Here is a 22975-nt window from a genome sequence, read left to right as displayed (position 1 = left end):
AACTGTTGAAGAGCATATTGGGCAGTGAATAATTAAAGCTGAATTGCAGTTTCTAATTTAAAAGTGTATACTTTATGGGGAATATGTACAGTTTCCTTTCTATTTAGGATGACACAAACTTTCACCAAGAAGTATTAATAACCTAGGCATACCCATGCCACTTGTCCTGCTACAGCATCTATGTGTTTGCACTGTCCTCTGTCTCAATGATACTGTCTTTTATTTTAATAATCTATGTCGTTTCCGCCCACACAATATTCCTCCTGCAGGCTTTGATTTGACAACTCTGTTTCAAGGAAGGAAACTCCAGCTGAATCTGAACACCTATTTGTAATCTCATGGAGCAATTGTTTTGTTACTCAATGTAGAAAAAGCTCGTAATTTTCACAAATCTTGTTGAGGTGTCCAATGAATATGTGGCCAACAAGTTTGAGAAGAGGGAGGAAGACACAAAGTTACTTTGAGTAACAATAATTTACATTATAATGTATGGTTATTTTCCTTGTAATAAGGAAACAAATATACTTAAAATTCCCCCTCTCAAATTTATTACTAGAATTATCATTTTGACTGGATTGTAATAGCATCTTGAGGCCCCAATCAGAGATCAGGGCCCCACTGTGCTAGGCACAGTGCACACACGTATAATAAAATAGACACCTCCAGTCACAAAGGGGTTAGCATGAGATATGAGACAACAGGTGTACACAAGAAACAAATGGAAGGAGGTGCGAAGATAGGGAATGGGAGACTGTAACAGTGAAATAATCATGTTTCATATATAATAAGTAGCATTATTACATAATTATAGTTCCTTCCACTATTGCTATTTATTTATGCAGAGTCTGATTATGCCACACTTAAATTTGATGAGTAATACACTACTAGGGACCTGATCCTGAACTCCTACTAATGTTTACGTGGCCTTGGGGTGGGCAATGTACCAGCTGAGTATTACACTGCAGTTTTGAGAGGTCAAAGGAAAGTCAGTGCTTGATTTATCAAAGGCCTTTTATAAGAAAAGTTTTGTGAGCACAATTTTAATTCTCTTTTGATTGGACTCATAGGTGGAAAACCGCTTAAAAGCTATGTAGCTTTTGTAATAGGTTGGGGCCAAGAGCCATGCAGGCACCATTCATGAAAATGACTAGACTGAATGAATTAAAATCCCTTTCTGTCTTCATATCTTTTCCCCTATCTGTCAAGGACTTTGTACTAGACCCCCAAACAAGGTGCCTTTGTGCCTTTCTCAGTGTTGCTGTCTTTTCTCTTTGTAAACTAGGTTATGAGCATATGTTCAGAGTGACTTTTTTATTGGGTGCTTTCACTTCAGTTTCTTGCTGCATTTCTGCCATCTCCTCTGATAATTAAGCCTTCTTCCCGAAATTAGGATCTCATATCTGTTTACATTCCTCTTTCTTATACATCTGCATATTATTACTAATGTTGGCTGGAACTTGCTGGTTCATCTGGTCCACACAAATGAGAACTAGGATTTTGTATTCCATATTGGTCCCCAGGGCCAGTGCAACCCATTAGGTGACCTAGGCGGTCGCCTAGGGCGCTAACATTTGGGGGGCGGTGACAGCGGCGGCCGGATGTTTGGCTGCCGCGGTCGTCGGTGGTAGTTCGGGGGCAGGACCTTCCGCTGCCTAGGGCACCAAAAAGGCTGCCAGAACTCCTGTTGGTCCCAAAAGTAACTGTGGGAAGTGTATCTCTGGGTATATCAAATATCTAATCAATAAGTGAACTACTTGACCTTTAATCTTTGGAGCTTGTGGTAAGGGACCTTATCTCCCAATGAATTAAGTTCTTCTGGTAGAATGTTTCACCAATATAGAGTTCCAAAAACTCTGTATTAATGAGACATAGCCATTTAACACTATCCATGTAGCCACAGTCCTTACTAGTTGTTGAATTGCTTTAGTTGCATCCAGTTGTGTACTCCTTATGCAGATTTTCTGGCTAGCAGAATTGCCTGGAAAAAGTCATTTGCGTTTTCCTTTAGGTTTTGGTTAACTTCATCCCTGATAACAGTTGCTGGTACACTCATCTAGGAGTGAGAGAGTTCTCATAGTCTTCTACGTAGTATCCTTGCTTTTCACTGCTGCATATTGTATTCTTGTTTGTAGATCCTAATAATACTTGCCTGGCAACGACAATTTCCTCCGCATTCTGAGATCTAAATCATCCTTCAGAAAGGAGTGGACCTGCTTTTGGCTTAGCACCATGCAAAAGTTAACTCCTACTCAGTTTGGAGATATGTTTCTTTGCAGTTTGTCTCCGATTTATTCTCCCCTTCAAGTTCTTTGGCCAAACAGAGGTTTGTGTTTCTATTCCATTATTTGGCAACATTTTCTCCTCTCTGATCAGGGAGATCTTTCAATGGATGTTACTTCAAACACAAGCTTCACGTATGGAATGAGTCTCTGTCAGCCATCCTGGTTAACACTCTTGGTCATGTGATTCATGCCAAGAACTGTGAAAAAGTAACATGGAACAGCAGCCTGGCAGAGAACGGTTTCCCTTCCTTCTTCCAAGTGAAAAGAGACAGAAACTCCTTCCAGTCCTTCCTGAAAGCTCCCTCGCTCTTTATTCAGGTTCCTTTTCTACTCTTCCAATGCTCCTTTCATCTTGTAGCTCCCTCTTTCCTCTACCCTGGCTGTGAGAAGAATATTCCCAGAATTGTTCAGCACATCCTGTGGGTAGGACCCGGATGCCTTTTATTTTTTCTACAGGCTCCCTTTTCAGGTGGATGTATCTTCCTCCTGGCAGGACAATGTGCCTGTGGTGAAGAAAAGGAGGAGTGTCTCCTCATCAGATTTGGAGCTGGACTCTGATAGACACCTTGATTACAAGTATATCTGTGACATATATGCAGCCTTCAGCTTCCTCCTTGTGGGCCCTGCTGGGCATCTTCCTTTTCCTCTCTTGATCTCCTCCTCCTCCATTCATTCCCCAGTTTCCTCCCAGTGGCCAACCCTGCTTCCTTCTTCACTCAGTCTCCACAAACAAAATTCTAAGATGGCTGCTCCACTACTTCTGCCTGACAGGGATTTTGTTTTGTCACAAAGCAAATTTCACCTTCGAGCTTGGAATTCATTTCTCATGAACAAAAGGTTACTTGCAGAAATATTTGAGAAAAGTAAATATAAAACGGTCAGAATATGATGAATTAAAATTTGGTTTTCATTGGTCCAGCTCCAGAGACAAAAGCTCTTTGCTTAAGAAAGTCAGTGGGAAAATTATAAAACACAGTACAAGTGATAAACCAAATGATCAGCTTTATGAAAAAAAAGTCTGTGAACCATCGCAACCTCTGATATCTCCTTTGTATAACCTCTGTGACATGAAATTTGCTATGAGAAATGGAACAAGATTAATAATTAATACATTTACTGATGTCTGAAATAGCGACATAGGGTTGGCTTTAGAAGTATGTTTTATTAATGAGGTTTGAAAACAATTGCTTTCTCACAATGAAAGACAGTGCAAACCTTTAGACTGAAAAAAAAGCAAGTAAAACATGTGGCTTCCTTCAAGTTTCCTTTGAGGGTACCAACAGAATTCAGTCATCACTCAAAAATGTGCAGAAGAAATAAAAAAGAGTTAGCCTAATAATTCTCAAATTGTTCAAATTGACATTAGCAACTGTACCCAACCTGGCTGAAATATGACACATTTCAGCACAGCAGAACAATATCCTTTTGCACAGTGTATAAGGAAGAAGGGAATCTTACTGTATGTCTGTTAATGTAACAAAATGTCACTGAAGTAATTACTGGTGTGACATTTATGTGACTCTGTTGGATATCATTATGTTGTAGCAAACGTAAAGCTTAGTCTCCCTACAACTTTTTTTTGCAAGTGGCTAGGTGTGGAACTAGATAACTAATGAATATCACTCCGACAAAAAAAAGAAAAGAAAAAAAAAGCCCTCTGGAAAAAAAAAACACAACAGCTTTATTGAACAAAAGTAATTGCATTCATCTTTCTTGACCTTTCAATCATCAGTGGTAATTATTGTTCTCTGAGTGCTGTAAGGAAATTGGAAGTCTGTTTCTGTTGTTAATATTTTATGAGAAAATAGTTTTTTTTTTAAATTTAAACTAGAAAAGCACTGCAGAGGTAAATCCATCCCTTTCGTTGTGGTCATCATGATACATTAATTATCAAATAAATTACATTTTACATACAGAATTACTTAGAAATGCTTTAAGAAATACAGTCTTAGCAACTTACATGCAAATTGAAGCTTTGCCTTCCTGCTCAGAATTGTTCCAAATGAATTTGTAGCCAAACACTGGTATGTTCCAGTATCCCGTTTTGTATGTGGGTTATTGATTGCCAAGCTGCCTCCAACCAACCTGTAGTGATAACTCATGGTAAGATCAATATCTCTGCCATTTTGCTTCCACCTTTGAGGGGAAAAAAATCAAATTATGCTTATAATTTACAGAGCCTATTCATATTTATCAACTAGCATGCTGTAGCATACCTGTAACAATAAAAGTATGGTTAAATATCAGAATGCTTTTTATATCAGTCTTAATATTATCAATAATTCTACAGTTTAAAAATCTTTGCTGCTTTTATGTTAGTCACCAGAGTTCAACCAATATCTACAAAAAGTAAGATAACTTATTCATAAAAACTAAATTATCCATCCAATTGGGAGTACAGAATACGCCTGGACTGCAGATACATTATTTTTATAATATAAATGGTACCTGAACATGTTTTATGGCCCTTGGAAGTGATGTCATAAATTTGGTTATAGAAATGTTTTAGAGATATAAATCAGAAAGCATTGTACTTCAAAGAGCAGAAGAAAGCGGGAAGGTTTTATATAGCATGCCTGAGATTGATAATGTAATAATGAGAATGCTGCTATTTTAAAACATGATTTGTCTTTGTTAGTCTGTTAAGTAGAAAGATTGTGTCTGCAACACTTCACAGCTACTTACAAATGCCAAAATAAACATTAGATTTCACTGAAAATAAATATTCTTTATTTTTTAAAGGAAAATGTCTCAGGGCTTTACCATTAGTCACATTAGAATGAAATTAACATAACTCAAGTTAAAGCCCAAAAAACTAGCATTCACATGGGTTGAAGCCCCTCAATAGGTCCCGCTCCAGGTGTGGTCCTGAATAACATCTGAAGCCTTGTCCTTGCATATACATATGGTTTTAGCACCACTGGCTCCACATAGGTCTTCACCTAATCCAGTTCCCACACTCCACTCTACCCACTGTTCACACCCTGCATTAGCATGTGAAAGTGGGGTAAACCCCTCTGTGGCCTGCAAAGGATGTAGCCACTTCCTAGATGGCTTAAGTGGCACAGATGCCTTCTGTGAGCCTTCTGCCCCAGGGGAATTTTGTTTGTTAATTATCCATACAATCACAGAGCAAAATATAGGGTACTAATTAGATTCAGCAATAAGATTATTAACAGTGATAATAGTTTAGCTGAACTAGATTCTACAGTCAAAAACTGGAAACAAACATTTTTATTTTACAATCATTTCCCACAAATGTAAACACTGGAAGCTAGATCTTCAGCTGTCATAAACTGGCATAGCTTCATTAAGGTCAATAGGGCTATATCTGTTTACATCACCTGAGGAGCTGGCCCTACTGTGCTTTGCAAAATACTTTATATGAACCAATCACTGAGAGGGTTTTCTCCATAGAATTTGATTGTAAGGAATATTTGCGAGTAGGAGAAGATGCTTCAAAGAATCATGTGAATTGTCATTGCATACTGTATGGAAAAGCTTGTCAAATATGTACAGAGAAAGACAAGAAACATGACCTTGGAGGAGGATGTATGCTTTTAAAGATGAGAAGTGATTGATCAAATATCAAATCAATTGAATTTCGTGAACAAATTCTAGTAGCTTTAAATAATTTAGCTGGATCCTCCATATCTCTGATTTCTGTTTTATGAGTGCCTTAACATTAAGGAGTCTAGTGGCAACTGCAGAACATCAATATTTTGCTTGCCTCCAGTTGCTGCTAATTTTGATCCTTGAATTCCTATGTCCTATTTTATCTTTCACATTGTTATCAAGACAAGCAGAGCTGTAGGTAATGGCCATCCATCAGCCTTTCATATGAAGCAGTTCCGTATATCACAATCAGGATTTCACCATATTTCATAATTTGTGTACTGTGCATGTTCTCTGGACCTTGGTTCTCCTTTTAGTTTTCTAGCATAGGAAATACTGGTATTTAGTTTGCCAGTTCTCTTTAATTTGGGAATCAATCACTGAAATAACCGCTGTCATCATTACATGGCTCCCAATTAAGCTCCATAATTGTTTTTCAACACAAATGCAAAGTTGTTGGCTTAGTTGCAGCAAATGAATTTTTCACAATATCCCCATAATCATTCTAATCACCATGGTACAATGATTATTAAACTGTGCATATAGATCAGAGGTTCAGCTCCTGGTGTGGGCTTTTTTCCTAATTAATATGTTTAAATCAATGAAGGAACAGAATTAACGAATTCATGAGATTGCCAGACAAGTGTTTAATCATAGCATGTGTGCCCTAGTGTATTTATCTGATATTAACTAATCCATGAAGGATTATTTCAAATCATTTTTAATATCTTTATATTAAGCCCAGTTGATCTAACAGTTTTATGAACCTTTTTGAATGCAACCATTTAAAAATATATATTTTACCCCTGCATATGGAAAGTGCATCACTGACTAATAATTTATCTTCAGAATAAAAACCAAAAATATGCAAGTCACTGAGCTTGGTTTAAATATTTGTTTAGAAAGGAAATGTTCTCAAATTAGACTGACAAAAACATGACCTCCAGTAAAGTAAATACTACACCTGTTTCATAGATTCATAGAGTTTAAGGCCAGAAGGGAACTGTATGAACATCTATTCTGTCCTCCTACATAATACAGGCCATAGACTGTCCGCCATAAATCCTCCATCAAGCCCATAACTTCTGGTTGAGCTACAGCACATCTTTTAGAAAGACCTGTAGTAATAATTGGGGCCTAGCTGGGCTACCCCAGTTGTGATCCTAAATGTAAGAAAGTGAATCAAAGTTTTTTAAAGGTCTCAATAATCTGTAACAATAAATATTTATCAGAAAAAGGTACAAAAGGGAATAGACTCAATCAGGCCAAATACAAAAGGCCTACAGATATAACTCAAGGACTATGTTAAGATCATGCCCTGGTAAACAACAGAAGTGAAAATCAATGGACCAAAACAGGTGTGTTGGAAACTAGAACTAATTGGTGGACAAAATAATGAGGGCTTGAGCTCTGTTTCCATCCGCCTCTCTCATTTTGGGATCCTCAGAAAGATACTTTGGAGTGAAGGAATTAGTTATCATGGATGCTGGCTGACTGACAGATGGGAGAATAAGAAGGAGTGAGCATCTTCCCACTGTCTCCTGGGACCTTGAAATCCACTGTGACACCGTTGGAGATTCAACACTCTAATCTTGAGAGTTGTCCTGATGAGATTGGGCCAGAGAGGTGGACCTATAAGATATTTTAACCTCCTCTAGTTCAAGCTGAATCCCAAACACTACCTAAGATGTGAGACTTTGTGTCCCTCTCTCCTCAGAGGTTTTTTCCCCTTTCCCTGCCTTATTTCTTGTTTTTCCTAACCCTCTCCTTTTGCCTTCTGTTTAATAAGAGTCAGTCTTATCCAGCCAAAACTGTGTACTTTTCAATACTGCTGCAAACCTGTAAAAGCAATGCCCTAAAAATCTCACTGCTGCTACAAGTTTGCCAAGTCTAAGAGTGCCTAATAAGATGGTCTGATGTGCTTGTATTTTATTAGCTGAGAGAGTACAAAGTGAAAATAAACACCAGAGACAGAAGCTGCATTTTCTATCTTTACTGTTCTTTCCCATACCCTCATGTACTTGTCTTTGTTATAAGCATTAATTAGAGTAGCCATATTACCTCCCTTTCATCATTGCACCTGAACAAGCACTATGTATAGATCCAAGAAATCATGGACTTTCAAATCAGATGTGCATAGAAGCAACATCTCCCCTTTATCTCAGTGAGATAGAATGGATTCTCTGAGGCAAGTTAGAGCCAACTCAGGTCAATCAAATTATTTTTATTGGTCCTTACTGATGCTCTTGTAAGTGGTTAAAATATTTATGTACAGCTCAGTGGCACTCACCATTCTGATCATTACAACCAAAAGCCAAACTGATCAGGAAAAGGGCTGGGAGAGCACAGTAAATTTTCTGGAAGTCAGAATTGTCTCCATACAGCATGATGAGCACTATGAGCAGGGCCAGTTCCAGGCCCCAGGGCACCAAGAGTGTGCTTGGGGCTGCACACCGCGGGGGGCGCTCTGCCAGTTGCCGGGAAGGGCGGCAGGCGGCTCCAGTGGACCTCCCGCAGGCGTGCCTGCGGAGGGTCTGCTGGCCCCTCGGCTCTGGTGGAGCATCCGCAGGCACGCCTGCGGGAGGTCCACCGGAGCCGCGAGACTGGCGAGTGGCGGAGTGCCCCCCACGGCGTGCTGCTATGCTTGGGGCAGCGAAACAGCTAGAGCCGGCCCTGAGTATGAGTGGTGCTTATTAGCACAGTAGTGTCAAGGAAATGGACCCCTTGTGTGGATTGGTCTAGGCTGAGGTTGATGGTGGGATAGAAATTGTTGAAATAATGATGGAATTCCTCAAGGGCTTCTTATCCATGGGTCCAGAAGGTGAAGATGTCATCAATGTAGCATAAGTAGAATAGGGGCATTAGGGGATGAGAGCTAAGGAAGCGTTGTTCTAAGTCAGCTATAAAAATATTGGCATACTGTGGGGCCATGTGGGTATTTGCTCCAATCCCTCAGACAGAGACAAACACCTACAAGATCTCTATCAAACATTCTTAAAACTACAGTACCCATCTGCTAAAGTGAAAAAACAGGTTGACAGAGCCAGAAGAGTACCCAGAAGTCACCTACTACAAGACATGCCCAACAAAGAAAATAACAGAACGCCACTAGCTATCATCTTCAGCCCCCAACTAAAACCTCTCCAATGCATCATCAAAGATCCACAACCTAACGTGAAAGATGATACCTCACTCTTACAGATGTTGGGAGACAGACCTGTCCTTGCTTACAGACAGCCCCTCAACCTGAAGCAAATACTTACCAGAAACATCGCACTACAGAATAAAAACACTAACCCAGGAACCTATCCTTGCAACAAAGCCCAATGCCAACTCTGTCCACATATCTATTCAAGTGACACCATTATAGGACCTAATCACATCAGCCACACCATCAGGGGCTCATTCACCTGTACATCTACCAATGTGATATATGCAATCATATGCCAGCAATGCCCCTCTGCCATGTATATTGGCCAAACCGAACAGTCTCTGTGCAAAAGAACAAATGGACACAAATCTGACATCAGTAATCATAACATTCAAAAACCAGTAGGAGAACACTTTAACCTGTCTGGTCACTCAATAATAGACCTGAGGGTGGCAATTTTGCAACAAGAAAGCTTCAAAAACAGACTCCAACGAGAAACTGCTGAACTCAAATTGATATGCAAACTAGATACAATTAACTTAGGCTTGAATAGAGACTGGGAATGGCTGAGCCATTACAAACATTGAATCTATCTCCCCATGTAAGTATTCTCACACTTCTTATCAAACCGTCTGTACTGGGCTATCTTAAGTAGCACTTCAAATTTTTTTCTGTTACTTAATTGGCCTCTCAGAGTTGGTAAGACAACTCCCAACTTTTCATGCTCTCTGAATGTGTATATATATCTCCTCAATATATGTTCCATTCTATGCATCTGAAGAAGTGGGCTGTAGCCCACAAAAGCTTATGCTTAAATAAATGTGTTAGTCTCTAAGGTGCCACAAATACTCCCATTCTTTTTATGGGTTATATCGATTGTAACTGTTTTACTCCTTGCCTTTGCTTTTCCTAACACTTTTACTTCTCTGTTACCTTTATCTGGATTTGGATTTCATTTGTGTCATTTTATCTTATTTTAGTCCCTGAAAAACACATTTCAAAAGTTATGGTGCAATATATATATATATATATATATATATATATGTAAAATGTGGCATTTATTTACTTATTTTAAACAATTATCTTTTCCTGGAATGTGTAATCAAAGGATGTGAATTTCAAACTCACATGAAATTTTATATTCAGTATGCAAGAGAGCTCATCTCATCTCTTGCAGTCAGTGATGGGAAAAAATGCCATGTGTTGTACCTGAACAATCATAAGTCATCACCCACAGTTCAAACAAGAAAAGAATAAGTATCACAGAGGACTATTTGTGAACAATCCTCGGAGTTTTTTAAAAAATGAAAAGAAAAACAGAATAATGAATAAATTAGAGAAAATCAAGATATGTTCATAGATATTTTGCCATCAGAAAAAGATGCTAAGTATATTGGTAAAATCATTCATTGTGAATTATTGACTTCACTCTAATGAAAATACTCAAGTGCAATGAATTAGAAATTATCTTGCAAGCCTACATGATATTTTTTCCTTTCATCAATATTATATAAGGTACAATAGAAATACTGGGCCAAATATTGTTATAAACAACCAACTTTGCTGAACATTAAAAGGCATAGTAGGGTATTAGATTGGGAGGGAATATAACTAGATATTTATGTTGTTTTACTCAGTATCTAAAGTTAAATGTCTATCTTTACTTTTGTTTTCATTGTAATCTGGTCTTCATTCTGCTATTTCTAGCACAATGTAGAATATAGTGTCTTGTTTTTTTGTTATTCCCTATGCCCATTTCAGTGCGGTTTCTCTCCCCATGTATATATATTGGTGTGGTTGCTAAGTATTCTGGGTTTTTGAAAAGAAGTTGCAAAAAATTATGACTATCGTCAATGGATATTTTTAATAGTTATAAAGAAAATCTTATAAAAAGACCTTTAGGAAAAACTAAACATTTATTATTATTATTATTATTATTATTATTATATCCACATATTTCTTTATATAGAAAAGTATCAACTGGCAAATTATATTATATATAACTTTATTCCCATTGTAGTGCTTCTGTGTTTATGAATCAAAGAAAAACATTGCAGTAGTCCTTGCAATCCTTAACTCCACACTCAGCATAGCATATTACTACAATTTCATACTGGTCTTGATTTATCTAGATATATGGGAACCTAACATATATAGGCCGGATCCTCAGATGGTATAACTGATTTAGCTGCTTTGAAATCAAAGGAGTTAAGCTGATTTACACCAAGGTCTTATTCCTGCTCCCAGTAAAGTCAATGCAAGACCTGAACAGTGCAGGTGAGGATGAAGCTCCAGGTGAGGATCTGACCATATAAGTGTAACTAGGGCTTTGCAAAATATTTTATATAATGGAAAGCTAAAAATGTTGAAACTGATTCTGACATCACACTAGTTGTGTGTCACTGTAACTCCATTCACTATAACTGAGTTACTCCCGATTTACACCAAAGTAAGTGAAAAGGGAGCAGGAGAGAGAAAACAACACCAAATTATTCATCCCATCTCTTGTTCATTCCATTGTATTTTGGGGGTGGAATGAAAATAGGCGGGATGTGAAGTAAAGGTGATAAGGTTCGTGGAATGTGGGAGAGGGAGAAAGTGAGAAACAGAATAATCGAGAGGAGGAAGAAGGGGAAGTAGGACAGTATGGGGTGTGACTGAGAAGTGTTCATATTCCAAGGATGTGTGTCCACAGGGACATCAGGGGGAAGATGCACAATGGATCTGTGACATCTCACATAAGCGGAGGATCTGCCCCAGTGACTCTGAGGTTCTGAAGGCTACTCCTGCTGCTGCAGAGACTATTTGTGCATATGTGTGGAGGAGAGAGAATATACTGCTGGGTTACCAAGGAAGCTCCCTCTTCCCTAGTTCACTGAAAGTGGGGAGAGTAGATGTATTGGAGAGCTTGGAACTCAGCAACCTGAAGCAACTGATGGCCAGGCTGGTAGGTAGCAGAAGTTCATGGGATGAGGGCTGGAAGACATATATATAGTGTATCTGAAGAAGTGAGGCTTTTTTACCCACAGAAGCTTATGCCCAAATAAATCTGTTAGTCTTTGAGGTGCCACCGGATTCCTTGCAGTTTTTGAGGTTACAGATTAACATGGCTACCTCCAATACTATATATAGTGAGCAGCTACTGTTCCAAAAAATGGAGGAAAATGTACTTCCTCATATATAAAACTCTGAAAAGATTTAATCGCTATACATTAGCATTTAAGATGCAGAGAAAGCCAAGTTCCCATTTGCTACTGGCAGCTTTGCAGGGAAAACCTTCACTTCATGTTTAAAAGTTATTGAGCATATTCTCCAATTCATTAGGTAACACTTGATTTCCTTCAATATCTTGCATGTACGATTTCTCATTCCTCAGATTTCTTTTTCCAAAATCTTTGCTTTAACCCCATTTAATGAGGAAGATATAGCATCCTTTTCTAAACTTACAACTTCTCCTTTTATTAAACTCAAGTTTTCAGAACCTTGGAGCAACAGACTATGTTTAAAATAAGTCTAAGGTTATTGAACAAACAAACAATGTTATGGACCTAGATTTTATTAAGTGAGCCTATTGGGTATTGTAAGCTAGAACTCAGAACTGTGCCATGCTCTTTCTCTTTATAAACCTTATAAATATATACATGAAATGTTAGAATTAGAGTTAAGCAAGACTTATGGTTTTTTTTTTTGCATTGCAAGCTTTTATAATGAAAGTTTTTGCAAATACTTATGCACAGCAAGATGCTACCCTTTTCTGGTTTTCACAGCTGTTGTGTTTATTTTAAGTAATGTTGTAGGTTTTTAAACACTTTATGGGAAATTTTCAGTGGTGTGTTTTTTTACAGTAAAAGCTCATGAAATTACACAAGTGAAAAATGACATTTTGATAACATGTACTCTGCAAAGTTGATGTATTTGTGTATTTTTTCACCATCTTTTTAAAAAGAATTCTGAACAACTCAGGCCTGATCCAAACCAATGAAGTCAATAGAAAGATTTCCATTGTCTTCAGTAGGATTTGAATGCAGCTCAATGGGATGTTTAATTTCCCAAGGGCCTATTTTTTGTTTTGTTTCTTGCCCTTACATATGGTTTCTTAGTAATATTTTAAACAGTGGTTACTTTGAACAGTTTATATTGTCATTATTAGGGTTTTTAATTTAAGTATCCAATAAAATTGTTACTCAAGTGAATATATTCCATTTTTGAGGGTTAGATTGTGCCACTTTTATCCATATGGGTGAGTATCTACTCATAAAGGTAGTCTCATTGATCCATTAATAGCATTAGTGTGTGTATTATCACTCACCAATGTAAGGGATGTACTACTGAGCTTTTGATCAACTGTAGTTTAAAACATTTATAGGGAGACCACACAGTTGCAAAGATGACTTCACCTGTAGTATGGCAATGGATATCCTTTGGCTGTACAATTCAGCAGTATTTCAGGATCCTCTGAACCAATAGAATAAGTGATGTCATATGGCTCTTGGATAAAAATAGGACTGTGAAGAGTATCTTCCTCTGTGAAATAAAACAATAATTTAAAATTAGCCTTTTATACGTAGGTAAGAGCTTCCAGCGTTCTTGTCCTTGCAAACTATTATATTGGGCCTCAGTCTTCAGGTTTTTTCTGTAATGGAGCAAACATCTAAAACCAGATTCATAATAACATCTTATTCCAGGGGATTTGTGGCTTATTTACATAATGAAAGTGAAGAGTAGCTTGTTTACATGATTCCTACAGAAATTATGTGTCTATTACATCTACTCCCTCTCCTATCAACATCACACTTATGCATAAAGACTGAGTGGAACATCACACTTATGCATAAAGATTATAGGTGGAAGTGGAGAAGGACAAAGAGGTGTCATTCTATCAATCTATCCTTAGTACTTGTATGGTGCTCAACATTGCAGTATCAGAAGGCCTCAAAATTGTTAACATATTTATCCTTACACAGTATCCCTGTGAGGTAGGGAAATACTATTTATCCCCATTTTACAGATGGGGAGCTGTGACACAGAGAGACTTACTGAATTGCCCAAGGTCACACTGGAAGTCTGTGACACAGCAGAGAACTGAACTCAAGGCCTAAGATAGTGCCTTAACCACTGGACCATCCTACCTCTCTAAAATGTTTAAAATTACTTTGGTAGTGCTCACCAGTTTTCTGTATGCATCTCAATATGTTTTTTTTCTTGGAAAATGATGATTCATTGGTTACATGTCGTGTAACGTAAAGACTGTCAAGTATTGCAACACACTTAAGTATACATTTAGGTCCTGATCCTGCAAGTAGAACCCCTGTACCTGATTTCAAGGGTCTATCAGCTTGCAACTTGCTGGAATGGGGCCTTATAAAGTGTACTACAAAGCATAAGGAACCCTTGTTGCATGACTGGTTTAATCCTCTTGCTGTTATTAAAGCTTCTTCTATTCACAGATGAGACCAGAATTTTACAGTTTCATAGATCTAAAACCAATAATGTTTGACATTTGCAATAAGTCCATTGAGAAGATATTATCAAATGAAAATCTTATATATTTTAACTTTATTGCTTAAAAGCTTTTAAAGGATTCCAGCTGATCGTCAAGACAGCACTGCGGAAAAGGGATGCTCTATAAAAGGCTTTTCAGCGTAGAAGCATTTTTTAAAGACTTGTAAGAAGCAATCTCCCATTTCCTATTCCCTGGTACAGTCTTGGCTTGTTTATTTTATTGTTATCCTATTTAGTGCTTAATTATTTATATTGAATAATATTCTGTGGGACAGTGATTGGTCACAATCAGATAATACTATAAATATTTATGTACTATAACTACTGTTAGTTTTGTTATAATTTGTTTCCTGTCCTACACTTGTATTGTGCTGTGCTCTTGAAGAGCTTTTTGTTCAACCCCAGAAGTGCCTGCTGCTCCTTTTGTAGAAGTGTAACATAATGTTGGCGACCAATCTTTTTAACAGATGGTTATATCTAAATACCAGTGGCCTTGTCAGGATTCCACCCAAGGTTAAACACAAGCCTTTCCAGTATATTTTAATGTTAAAATCTGCCCTTGAACTAATTCTGCCCACTAATATAAACTATATTCAGCCTGCACTTCAGGAATTACATAAAAATTCACAGAACTCAACCTGACTGTGAGTGTATTTTTATGAGTAGCACTTGGTAGAAGTAGCCTTCAGGAGACGTGGAGTTAAATTGTGGTATTAGTGTGAAGAGATTGATTTATTTTACACTGAAATAGCTGTTTGGGAACACACATCTCATTTTTTAAAGAGTATCTTGTATTATAAAGGAAATGGTAGGGCTATACATACATTAGATACACTAGAAAGATAAAACACATCCACCAAGTTTAGGATATAAAGCTAGAGCTACACAATATTCAAGCCAGTAAAACAGCTAAGATGAGCTAGTAGTTTGAAGGTAAACCATTAAACTTCTCTGAATGTTATGAGAGATATTACAAATGACATAATAGACCATAAAATGAAGTAAATCATATGAAAAAGCATCAATTTCCATAACTGTTTACATTCTGCTGAACTTGGTAGGCTATATCTGAACTTGAATGAGACTTCAAACATTTCTTCACTTAGCCATCTCTAGTGGACATAAATTAAGCTTCCCCAAAAATACAAAGCAGAACCAGTGACAGGATGTAAAAAATAGCAAAGCAAATACATAACTGAATATAACCATTGACGTCATCTCACCATTTGTCTTTAGCGGGATTATCCATGCTTTAAAATAAATATGTACTTAAATGCCTTGCTGGATCAGGGCTTAAATTCAAAAATTCAGACATGGAACAAAAAGACAGTTCCTGCCCCAGTCTCAGGAAATATCTAGGGCTCTCATGTATCTCTGCTTCCAGTGATGTCCAGTTTGCTTGTACTAAAATTACAGGCATTTTCCATATTGTAAAACGAAACTTCCACGCCACTAGTAATCGAGACCTTGATAATTCCTTCCCATATTGCTTAGGGAAGGAATCAAATTAAGCTCTTCTGGAGTGGCAGATAGCATAGGAGCCACTTTGGAGGTTGCTCCCATTTCCCTCAGTCCTGTTAAAGTGTCTCCACAGACAGGTGCTCCATGAGGTGAAAGACTGGGGAGAAAATATCCCCCTCCAAGTTCATTAGCATCAATTAGCAATAAACCCCATCACATTTTGAACATCCCTTGGGGTTGAAGGGGAGCCACTGGTAGGGACCACAAAAGACCAGTCAGCTGTGTTACCAAAGAGATGGGAGCTCCACTGAAGCATTGGGCATCCTTATAGATGACTTCTACTAATGTCCACAAAAATTTAAGCATATATTTTTTTGGTTTAAAGGGCTGACCTCCATTTATCCAATTCCTTGAGGGGCAAGGCAGGTCAGACCCCTTCCAGAGAATGCAATGCAGAGTTTGCCCTAGACACTTCCAACAGATTAAATATACTGTTCTTTCTCTCAACATTTCCTACAATGCTACTTTTCCTCCACTTGGTTCCACTAGATCTTTCTAATACTACCCTTAGTAGGACATTTGTCAAACTGACCACCTACTGTGTAAATAACATTCATCTAAATTCTCTCTCTCTGTGCCTGCTGCTTTCTTATTTTTACTGCCTTTCTGAAATTTGACGTTTATTATTCCAAAGGTTCAGCCAAATTATCCCTCGATTGCCTTTCCTTCCATAAGTGCAATGTGCTTTTCTTGCCTTATGTGTTAATCTACACAGCCCTTTCATCATTATTATCTTCCTATGGCTCATGGCTAAAATTTTTAAAAGCACTTTATTTTTTTTTAAGCATTAGTGCCATTTTCAAACATGAAACATGATTTTGGTCCTTAGAACTCTTAAGTTTCATTAAAAGTCAATAGGACATAGACTTCCAAGGGCCAGATTTACAAAGCTATATGGGTAACTTAAGATGCAGAGAAGTGCCTAGTGGGGTATAAAAAAACCACCTGTGCAGGTTAGGCACCTAACTCCAATTGAAAGTCTCTGTTACTGCAATATGATGTCAAATCTGGATACACTAACTGACATGTGATCTAAAAGGCCCTTTAAGGGAGAAATGTGTTACTTATCCCTATTAGAAAGGGTATCTCAGCATTGTGCATGACTTTTGTTGTATGTCTCTGAAGATGGTTTCTCTGACATGAACCTCTTGATTCCAACTGGCAGAGAGCACAGGGGATCAGATATTTGCATATTAAGTTTACCTAAAGTGGCATGTGAGGTCTCTACCAACAGACCACTGGTTGTCATAATGATTGTGAAATGTACATATGGAGAAAGTTTAAGGAATTATGTTTTGGTACTGAAAAATGTGTTCTCATCATATGTGAGTTAAGGCAGGTCACCGGGAGGCAATAACCATGCTCCTGTCAGCTAAGAGAGAAGAGACGCTTCTCTCTCTCTCTCTGGCTGGTCAAGTGTGTGTTGTGTATTGTCTGCATCACAGTGGAGACCTAGCTACAGTCTGAGACAAATGAGGCACAGATAGGGGAAAAACAACTAGCAGGGGGCATCCCATTTATGAATGACAACAATTAGAGTAGAGGGTCTAATTGGGGTTGCAGGGAGCATCCTGGATCTTTTCCTCTGAGGAGCCAAGCTGACGGTGTGGCTTGTCTCATGCATGGAAGATCACAGCCAAGCCTGGTTGTAGTACACTAGAAGGATTTCGCGTGAGCTTTGCCCTATAAGACATGGCTATAACTACTTAAGAAAGCTTGCAGAGGGACAGCAGGGTCTGTGTAGGCAGAGATGGGGGTGCTCGTGTTACCCAAGTCCAGTGAAATTAATAGCTGACCCCTGGAAGGCACAGACAAGATTTCCTCAGGCTAAGGGCAGGTGGAAACCCTCCCAGGCTTGGGTACCCCAGGAAGAGCCTCAGTTTGCCACTGTCATCCTGTCTTCTCTCTAATATTTTCTCTGCGAGACAGGGCAAATGCTACCAAGTTTGTCAGAGTATATTTGTGCTGTTGGAGACCATAAGGATTAGGTTTTACCAGCATACATTTCTTCGGTTGAGTTGGGAACCCATTCCTTATTACCGTCTCTCTAAGAAAGGTCAGGCATGGTCATTTCTCATTTCCTGACTCTTCTTGTAGACAATGGTCATATATTTTCTCCCATATTGGCCAGTTACCACCATTCCTCCATAACTAGTTATGGCAAATGTGTCTTTTTAGCGTCTCTTGCTCCTGTACACGTTGAATTTGGATTTTTTGTTTCAGTCTATCAGAATAACGGCATTTGACTAAATGGATGTATTTGTTCATAAACCTTGGCTGTGAATCTTCTGCTTAGTGTCTGAAAGCAAATACAAACTCTCATTATGAAACACATCCTTATGAAGTAAAAATGTATGTATTTCTCTATGCTGCCTGATCAGTTTGAGCTCCATAAACACCATAATTATGCTAGCTTGAATTCAAATGTGGAATATGGAAATGAAATAACATTCCTTTAATCATTATGTGATATTGTCTTGAACCAATATAAAGATTAACTTGGATATGATGGAAGCCTATTTTTTTTTCAGAATCCTAAATGAACGGAGGATTTCAATTTATTTTCCTTTAGTCTGTGTAGGCAGCACATTTTCTGTTAGGCGGACTAAAGTAGTCAGTTCAGATCCAGTCAAACAGTTTTCAGTATGTTTCTCTAGATTTTTACCTGTTTTTACTCTGCGTGTGTCACTTCCAGTAAAATCAAGTAAACCTCATATATTTGATATGCTTGGGATCTGGAGGGCAAAGAACAGACTGCAGCTCCCCTTCTTTTGACTCCCTGTCACAAATGGATGTATATGGGGCAGAAATATAGAGGTTTCCTTTTCGTTATATGAATTCTATGTAAAATGGAATTATAATCACTATTATTTCATTAAAAAAATCACAGAATATCAGAGCTGGAAGGGACCTCAGGGGGTTATCTAGTCCAACCCCCTGCTCAGAGCAGAACCAATCCCCCAATAAATCATCCCAGTCAGGGCTTTGTCATGCCTGACCTTAAAAACCAGGAAGGAAAGAGATTCCACCACCTCTGTAGGGAACCCATTCCAGTGTTTCACTCATTATGTACCACTATAATCACTATTAGAGTGCAGCCTCTATTCATTATAGGTGAAACTGGTCCATGCATGAAGTGCACCACTTAAACAGAAAGGCCATAGAGGGCTTTTGGCCTATCTGCATTTGGCAGTCCCCAAAGAGACTAACACGAGAGGACACTGCACATGGGTAGGGCCCATAAATGATGCATAAGCAGAAGATCACTGGAGTACGGCATTTCTTCTTAACTGTATTGTGATAACACGTAAATGCCCTAGTCTGGGACCTGGATTGTGCTAGGTGAAATACTAACAAATAACAACAGGACAATACATGCCGTGAAGAGCTTAAACTGCTGCAGCCACTCTTTTGTCCCAGAGGCTTGAGTAGCAGACAGAGAAGATTTGTGTTGCTATCCCATAAGATGAATGGGTGAGTATTAAGGGCAGCCTAAATATGCTGAAATATCACAACACTGAAGAGGCCAGAACAAGAAAGCGCTATGATGAGGAGTGTAGCAAAAAGCTTCTAAATGCTAAACTGCAATAATTCGCATAGGGAAACCAGATAAGGAGGAATTTATCCCAGCTATTACCATCCAGAAAGGTTATAAATTTCAGGGACAGTGAGTCTTTAATGAATCTTTCTTACCGTGCCTTAGACAGAGCCTTGTATCTGATTCAAAACATTAATAGTACTTTATGAACCAAAAACAGCAGATGATTAAGAGGTGTCTTTTCTAGCAACTTTATAGTAAGGACCAGGTCAATGCTCAAAAAAAGCAGAACAGATGACTAAGTGGCACTTCTGCCCTGTAGTGACACCATGAGGGGAAAAATATTGAAAACCTGAATGTCTTGAAAATCAGTTTAATTCTGGGACTAGACACACTAGAAAGTTTTATATCATACTCATACAATTATTGCATGGCATCGATACAGAGCAGAGTTAAGATTGTTTGGGTGCCTTAACTGTGCATTTCCACACTCAACAAGATGGATTTCTTTTAAGTATATTCTTAGTGCTGAATTTCCTGGTTTGTAGCTTCATGTGGGGATAATGACAATATCGCTGTAATATATTCCAATCTAAATTAATGATACATTTCTCAAACATAATTCCATTTTAAAGCTTTTTGTCTTTGTGTTACTATCACTTATTTCTATTCTGGTAGCACCTGACCCACCAATCAGTACAGGGGAACCATTGTGCCAGGCACTATACCAGATGTAGGCAACCTATGGCACGGGTGCCGAAGGCAACACATGAGCAGATTTGCAGCGGCACTCACAGTGCCCAGTTCCTGGCCATCGGTCTGGGGGGCTCTGCATTTTAATTTAATCTTAAATGAAGTTTCTTAAACATTTTGAAAACCTCATTTACTTTACATACAACAATAGTTTAGTTCTATATTATAGACTTATAGAAAGAGACCCTCTAAAAATATTAAAATGTATTACCGGCATGCGAAAACTTAAATTAGAGTGAATAAATGAAGACTCGGCACACCACTTCTGAAAGGTTGCCGACCCCTGCACTATACAAACAGGTGTCTGACCCAAAAGACTTACACTTTAACTTGACTAGTCATTGGGCAAGAGAGAGTGCCAATAACTCCTGAGGCCAGTGGCCAGGGCACTCATGTGGGGAGTAGGAAGTCCAGGTTTCTGTCCCTGTTCTAATGAATATTTACCTGTTTATACAAGGTGGAACAGCTTCAGTCAATTCACTTTCCATGGAACTTGTGCTCCTAAATCACTCATGCACGTTTACAGTCCCACCATAGTGTGTGTTATTTAACTGTGTAAAGATGTAAGCATCTGCCTCTAAGAAAGCCCTGCAAATCAGAGCTAAATAAAAGAAGACAATATTTAAAAAACAAAACCACCCCCACATATACACAAAGAAGAAATGCTGTTTAGGCCCCACAAATATTAAAACTGTCTGAGAACATCTTGTTGCAAATAATGTTAGGGATTTTGAGTCAGTCCTGTTAGAAACAGAAATGAATGGATATTTTCTTCAACCAAAAAGTAGCTCAAGGGCTTTGAATAGTATGACTGATGCAAAAGAAGAGGCAGTGGATGATACGTAGTGTCAGTTGGTTAGCTTGTTAACACCAACAGATCATAAGCTTAAAATAACAGATTAATGGAAGGAATCTTATACTGTCCATGCAAGGAGCTAAGCAGTGACAGGCAGAAAGGAAAAGGAATGAAAGTATCCAAGGAAAGGAATAAAACATGAGAGACATAGCAGACGTATACCCAGGGAGACATATTTTCCTCAGTAAATTGTTCAAATCCCAGCCTGATACTGAACGAGGAGAGTAGCATATAGAAAGTGAGATTAAAGGGCATATTACAGGCTTCAGCAACAAAAACAGCCTAAAGCCTGTAGGGATTTTTCCCCACAGGAGTCTTCAACTTTCATGTGCTTTCTTCCCCTCCAGACATTGATGTATAGAGCTTCAGAGACACTGGGTTCCTTTAAGGTTTCAGTTTCTCTTGAAAAAGTCAACTTGGGAGCAGCTGAGACCTCCCAGTTTGTCTCTTATCAGACACTAAAAATAGAAAGGAACCCAGCTTTCTGAAATGCTCTTGAATGTGGTGGTGGCCTACGAGGCACTTGGAGTGAAATCCTAGTCTCTCTGAAGCCAATTGAGAAACTCCCACTGACTTTAATGGCACTCAAGATTTCAGACTCAGACTTTACATGGTGAGGCCATATATACAGAATATATTTAAATGACTTCCAACAGAGCCAGGCATTATTATGCTCCAGGTCACCACCATTCTGAAGCTACAGGGTTGGTACCCCTCTCAGCATAGGAGGCATGGTCAGATGACACAGGGCACAGCTGTGCAGTTTGGTTATCCTGCCTTGTGGCCACTGGCAGCCAGGCACAATATAAAGCAGATTAGTTTAGAACAGGGGTCGGCAACCTTTCAGAAGCGGTGTGCTGAGTCTTCTTTTATTCACTCTAATTTAAGGTTTTGTGTGCTGGTAATACATTTTAACATTTTTAGAAGGTCTCTTTCTATAAGTCTATAATATATAACTAAACTATTGTTGTATGTAAAATAAATAAGGTTTTTAAAATGTTTAAGAAGCTTCATTTAAAATTAAATTAAAATGCAGAGCCCCCCGAACTGGTGGCCAGGACCCAGGCAGTGAGCGTGCCACTGAAAATCAGCTCACATGCTGCATTCGGCATGTGTATCATAGGTTGCCTACCTCTGATTTAGAACAAGCCATCTTCGTACATGTCCCTCCCTTTCCTCCCCCTCCCAGACCTTGTACTGAGCTGGACCAGAATATCAGGATCTACAGAAAGTTTTCTTATCCTTTCCCCATAGGACTGAATTAATTACTGCTAAATCATCCCTGAAAAATGAGAGAGAAATCTTAAATAACTCCAGTGAGAGCAATTCCCTCTGCGAATGCCAGTCTTCGGGTGAATGTTTCAGTATTTATCTATTCTGATAATTTTTCCTAATATTTAAACCAAAATATCTATGGTATGTTTACTGGCCAATGCCTTCTTTGGAGTAGTTAGAGATGAAGTGTCTATTTTCACACTCTCATTACATATTTCTTGCATATTCTCTGAAGTTCCTTGTTGCTACAAGTACAATATTGGTTTAAACTATTATATTATTGTGGTTACTGTTTAATCAGGAACAACTTGTCAAAAGTTATCGTATAGGGGTAAGATAGAAAATATCACAGTTCTGGCAATGATTATGAATTGAAATAAATAACTGTACAGAACTGGTTGGAAAATAGGGCATTTTCATTAATTTTTCCTCTCTTTCCATTGCAATTCAAATGTTGATAAAATATTTTGTCAAAAATTCAA

The 22975-nt window shown here is 38.3% G+C and overlaps 2 protein-coding genes across 3 annotated transcripts in view; both read right to left on the bottom strand.

Annotated features, from left to right (window-relative positions):
• Positions 1-22975, bottom strand: part of LOC127053138 (neural cell adhesion molecule L1-like protein) — a 1307741-nt gene that overhangs the window by 584096 nt on the left and 700670 nt on the right. The window lies entirely within an intron of this gene.
• CNTN6 (contactin 6) overlaps positions 1-22975 on the bottom strand; it is a 222840-nt gene that overhangs the window by 120292 nt on the left and 79573 nt on the right. For both annotated transcript variants that reach the window (XM_050957317.1, XM_050957318.1), the window contains exons 3-4: positions 13446-13572; positions 4243-4418 (exon numbers count right to left, since the gene is read on the bottom strand). In XM_050957317.1, coding sequence (XP_050813274.1) covers positions 4243-4418; positions 13446-13572 — 303 coding nt within the window. The remainder of the gene's footprint in view (positions 1-4242; positions 4419-13445; positions 13573-22975) is intronic.

This window comes from Gopherus flavomarginatus, chromosome 6, assembly GCF_025201925.1.
Source record: "Gopherus flavomarginatus isolate rGopFla2 chromosome 6, rGopFla2.mat.asm, whole genome shotgun sequence".
In the NCBI taxonomy this organism is placed as follows: Eukaryota; Metazoa; Chordata; order Testudines; family Testudinidae; genus Gopherus; species Gopherus flavomarginatus.
The sequence above is the reverse complement of the archived record's forward strand: the minus strand, read 5'-3'. Positions and strand labels throughout refer to the sequence as shown.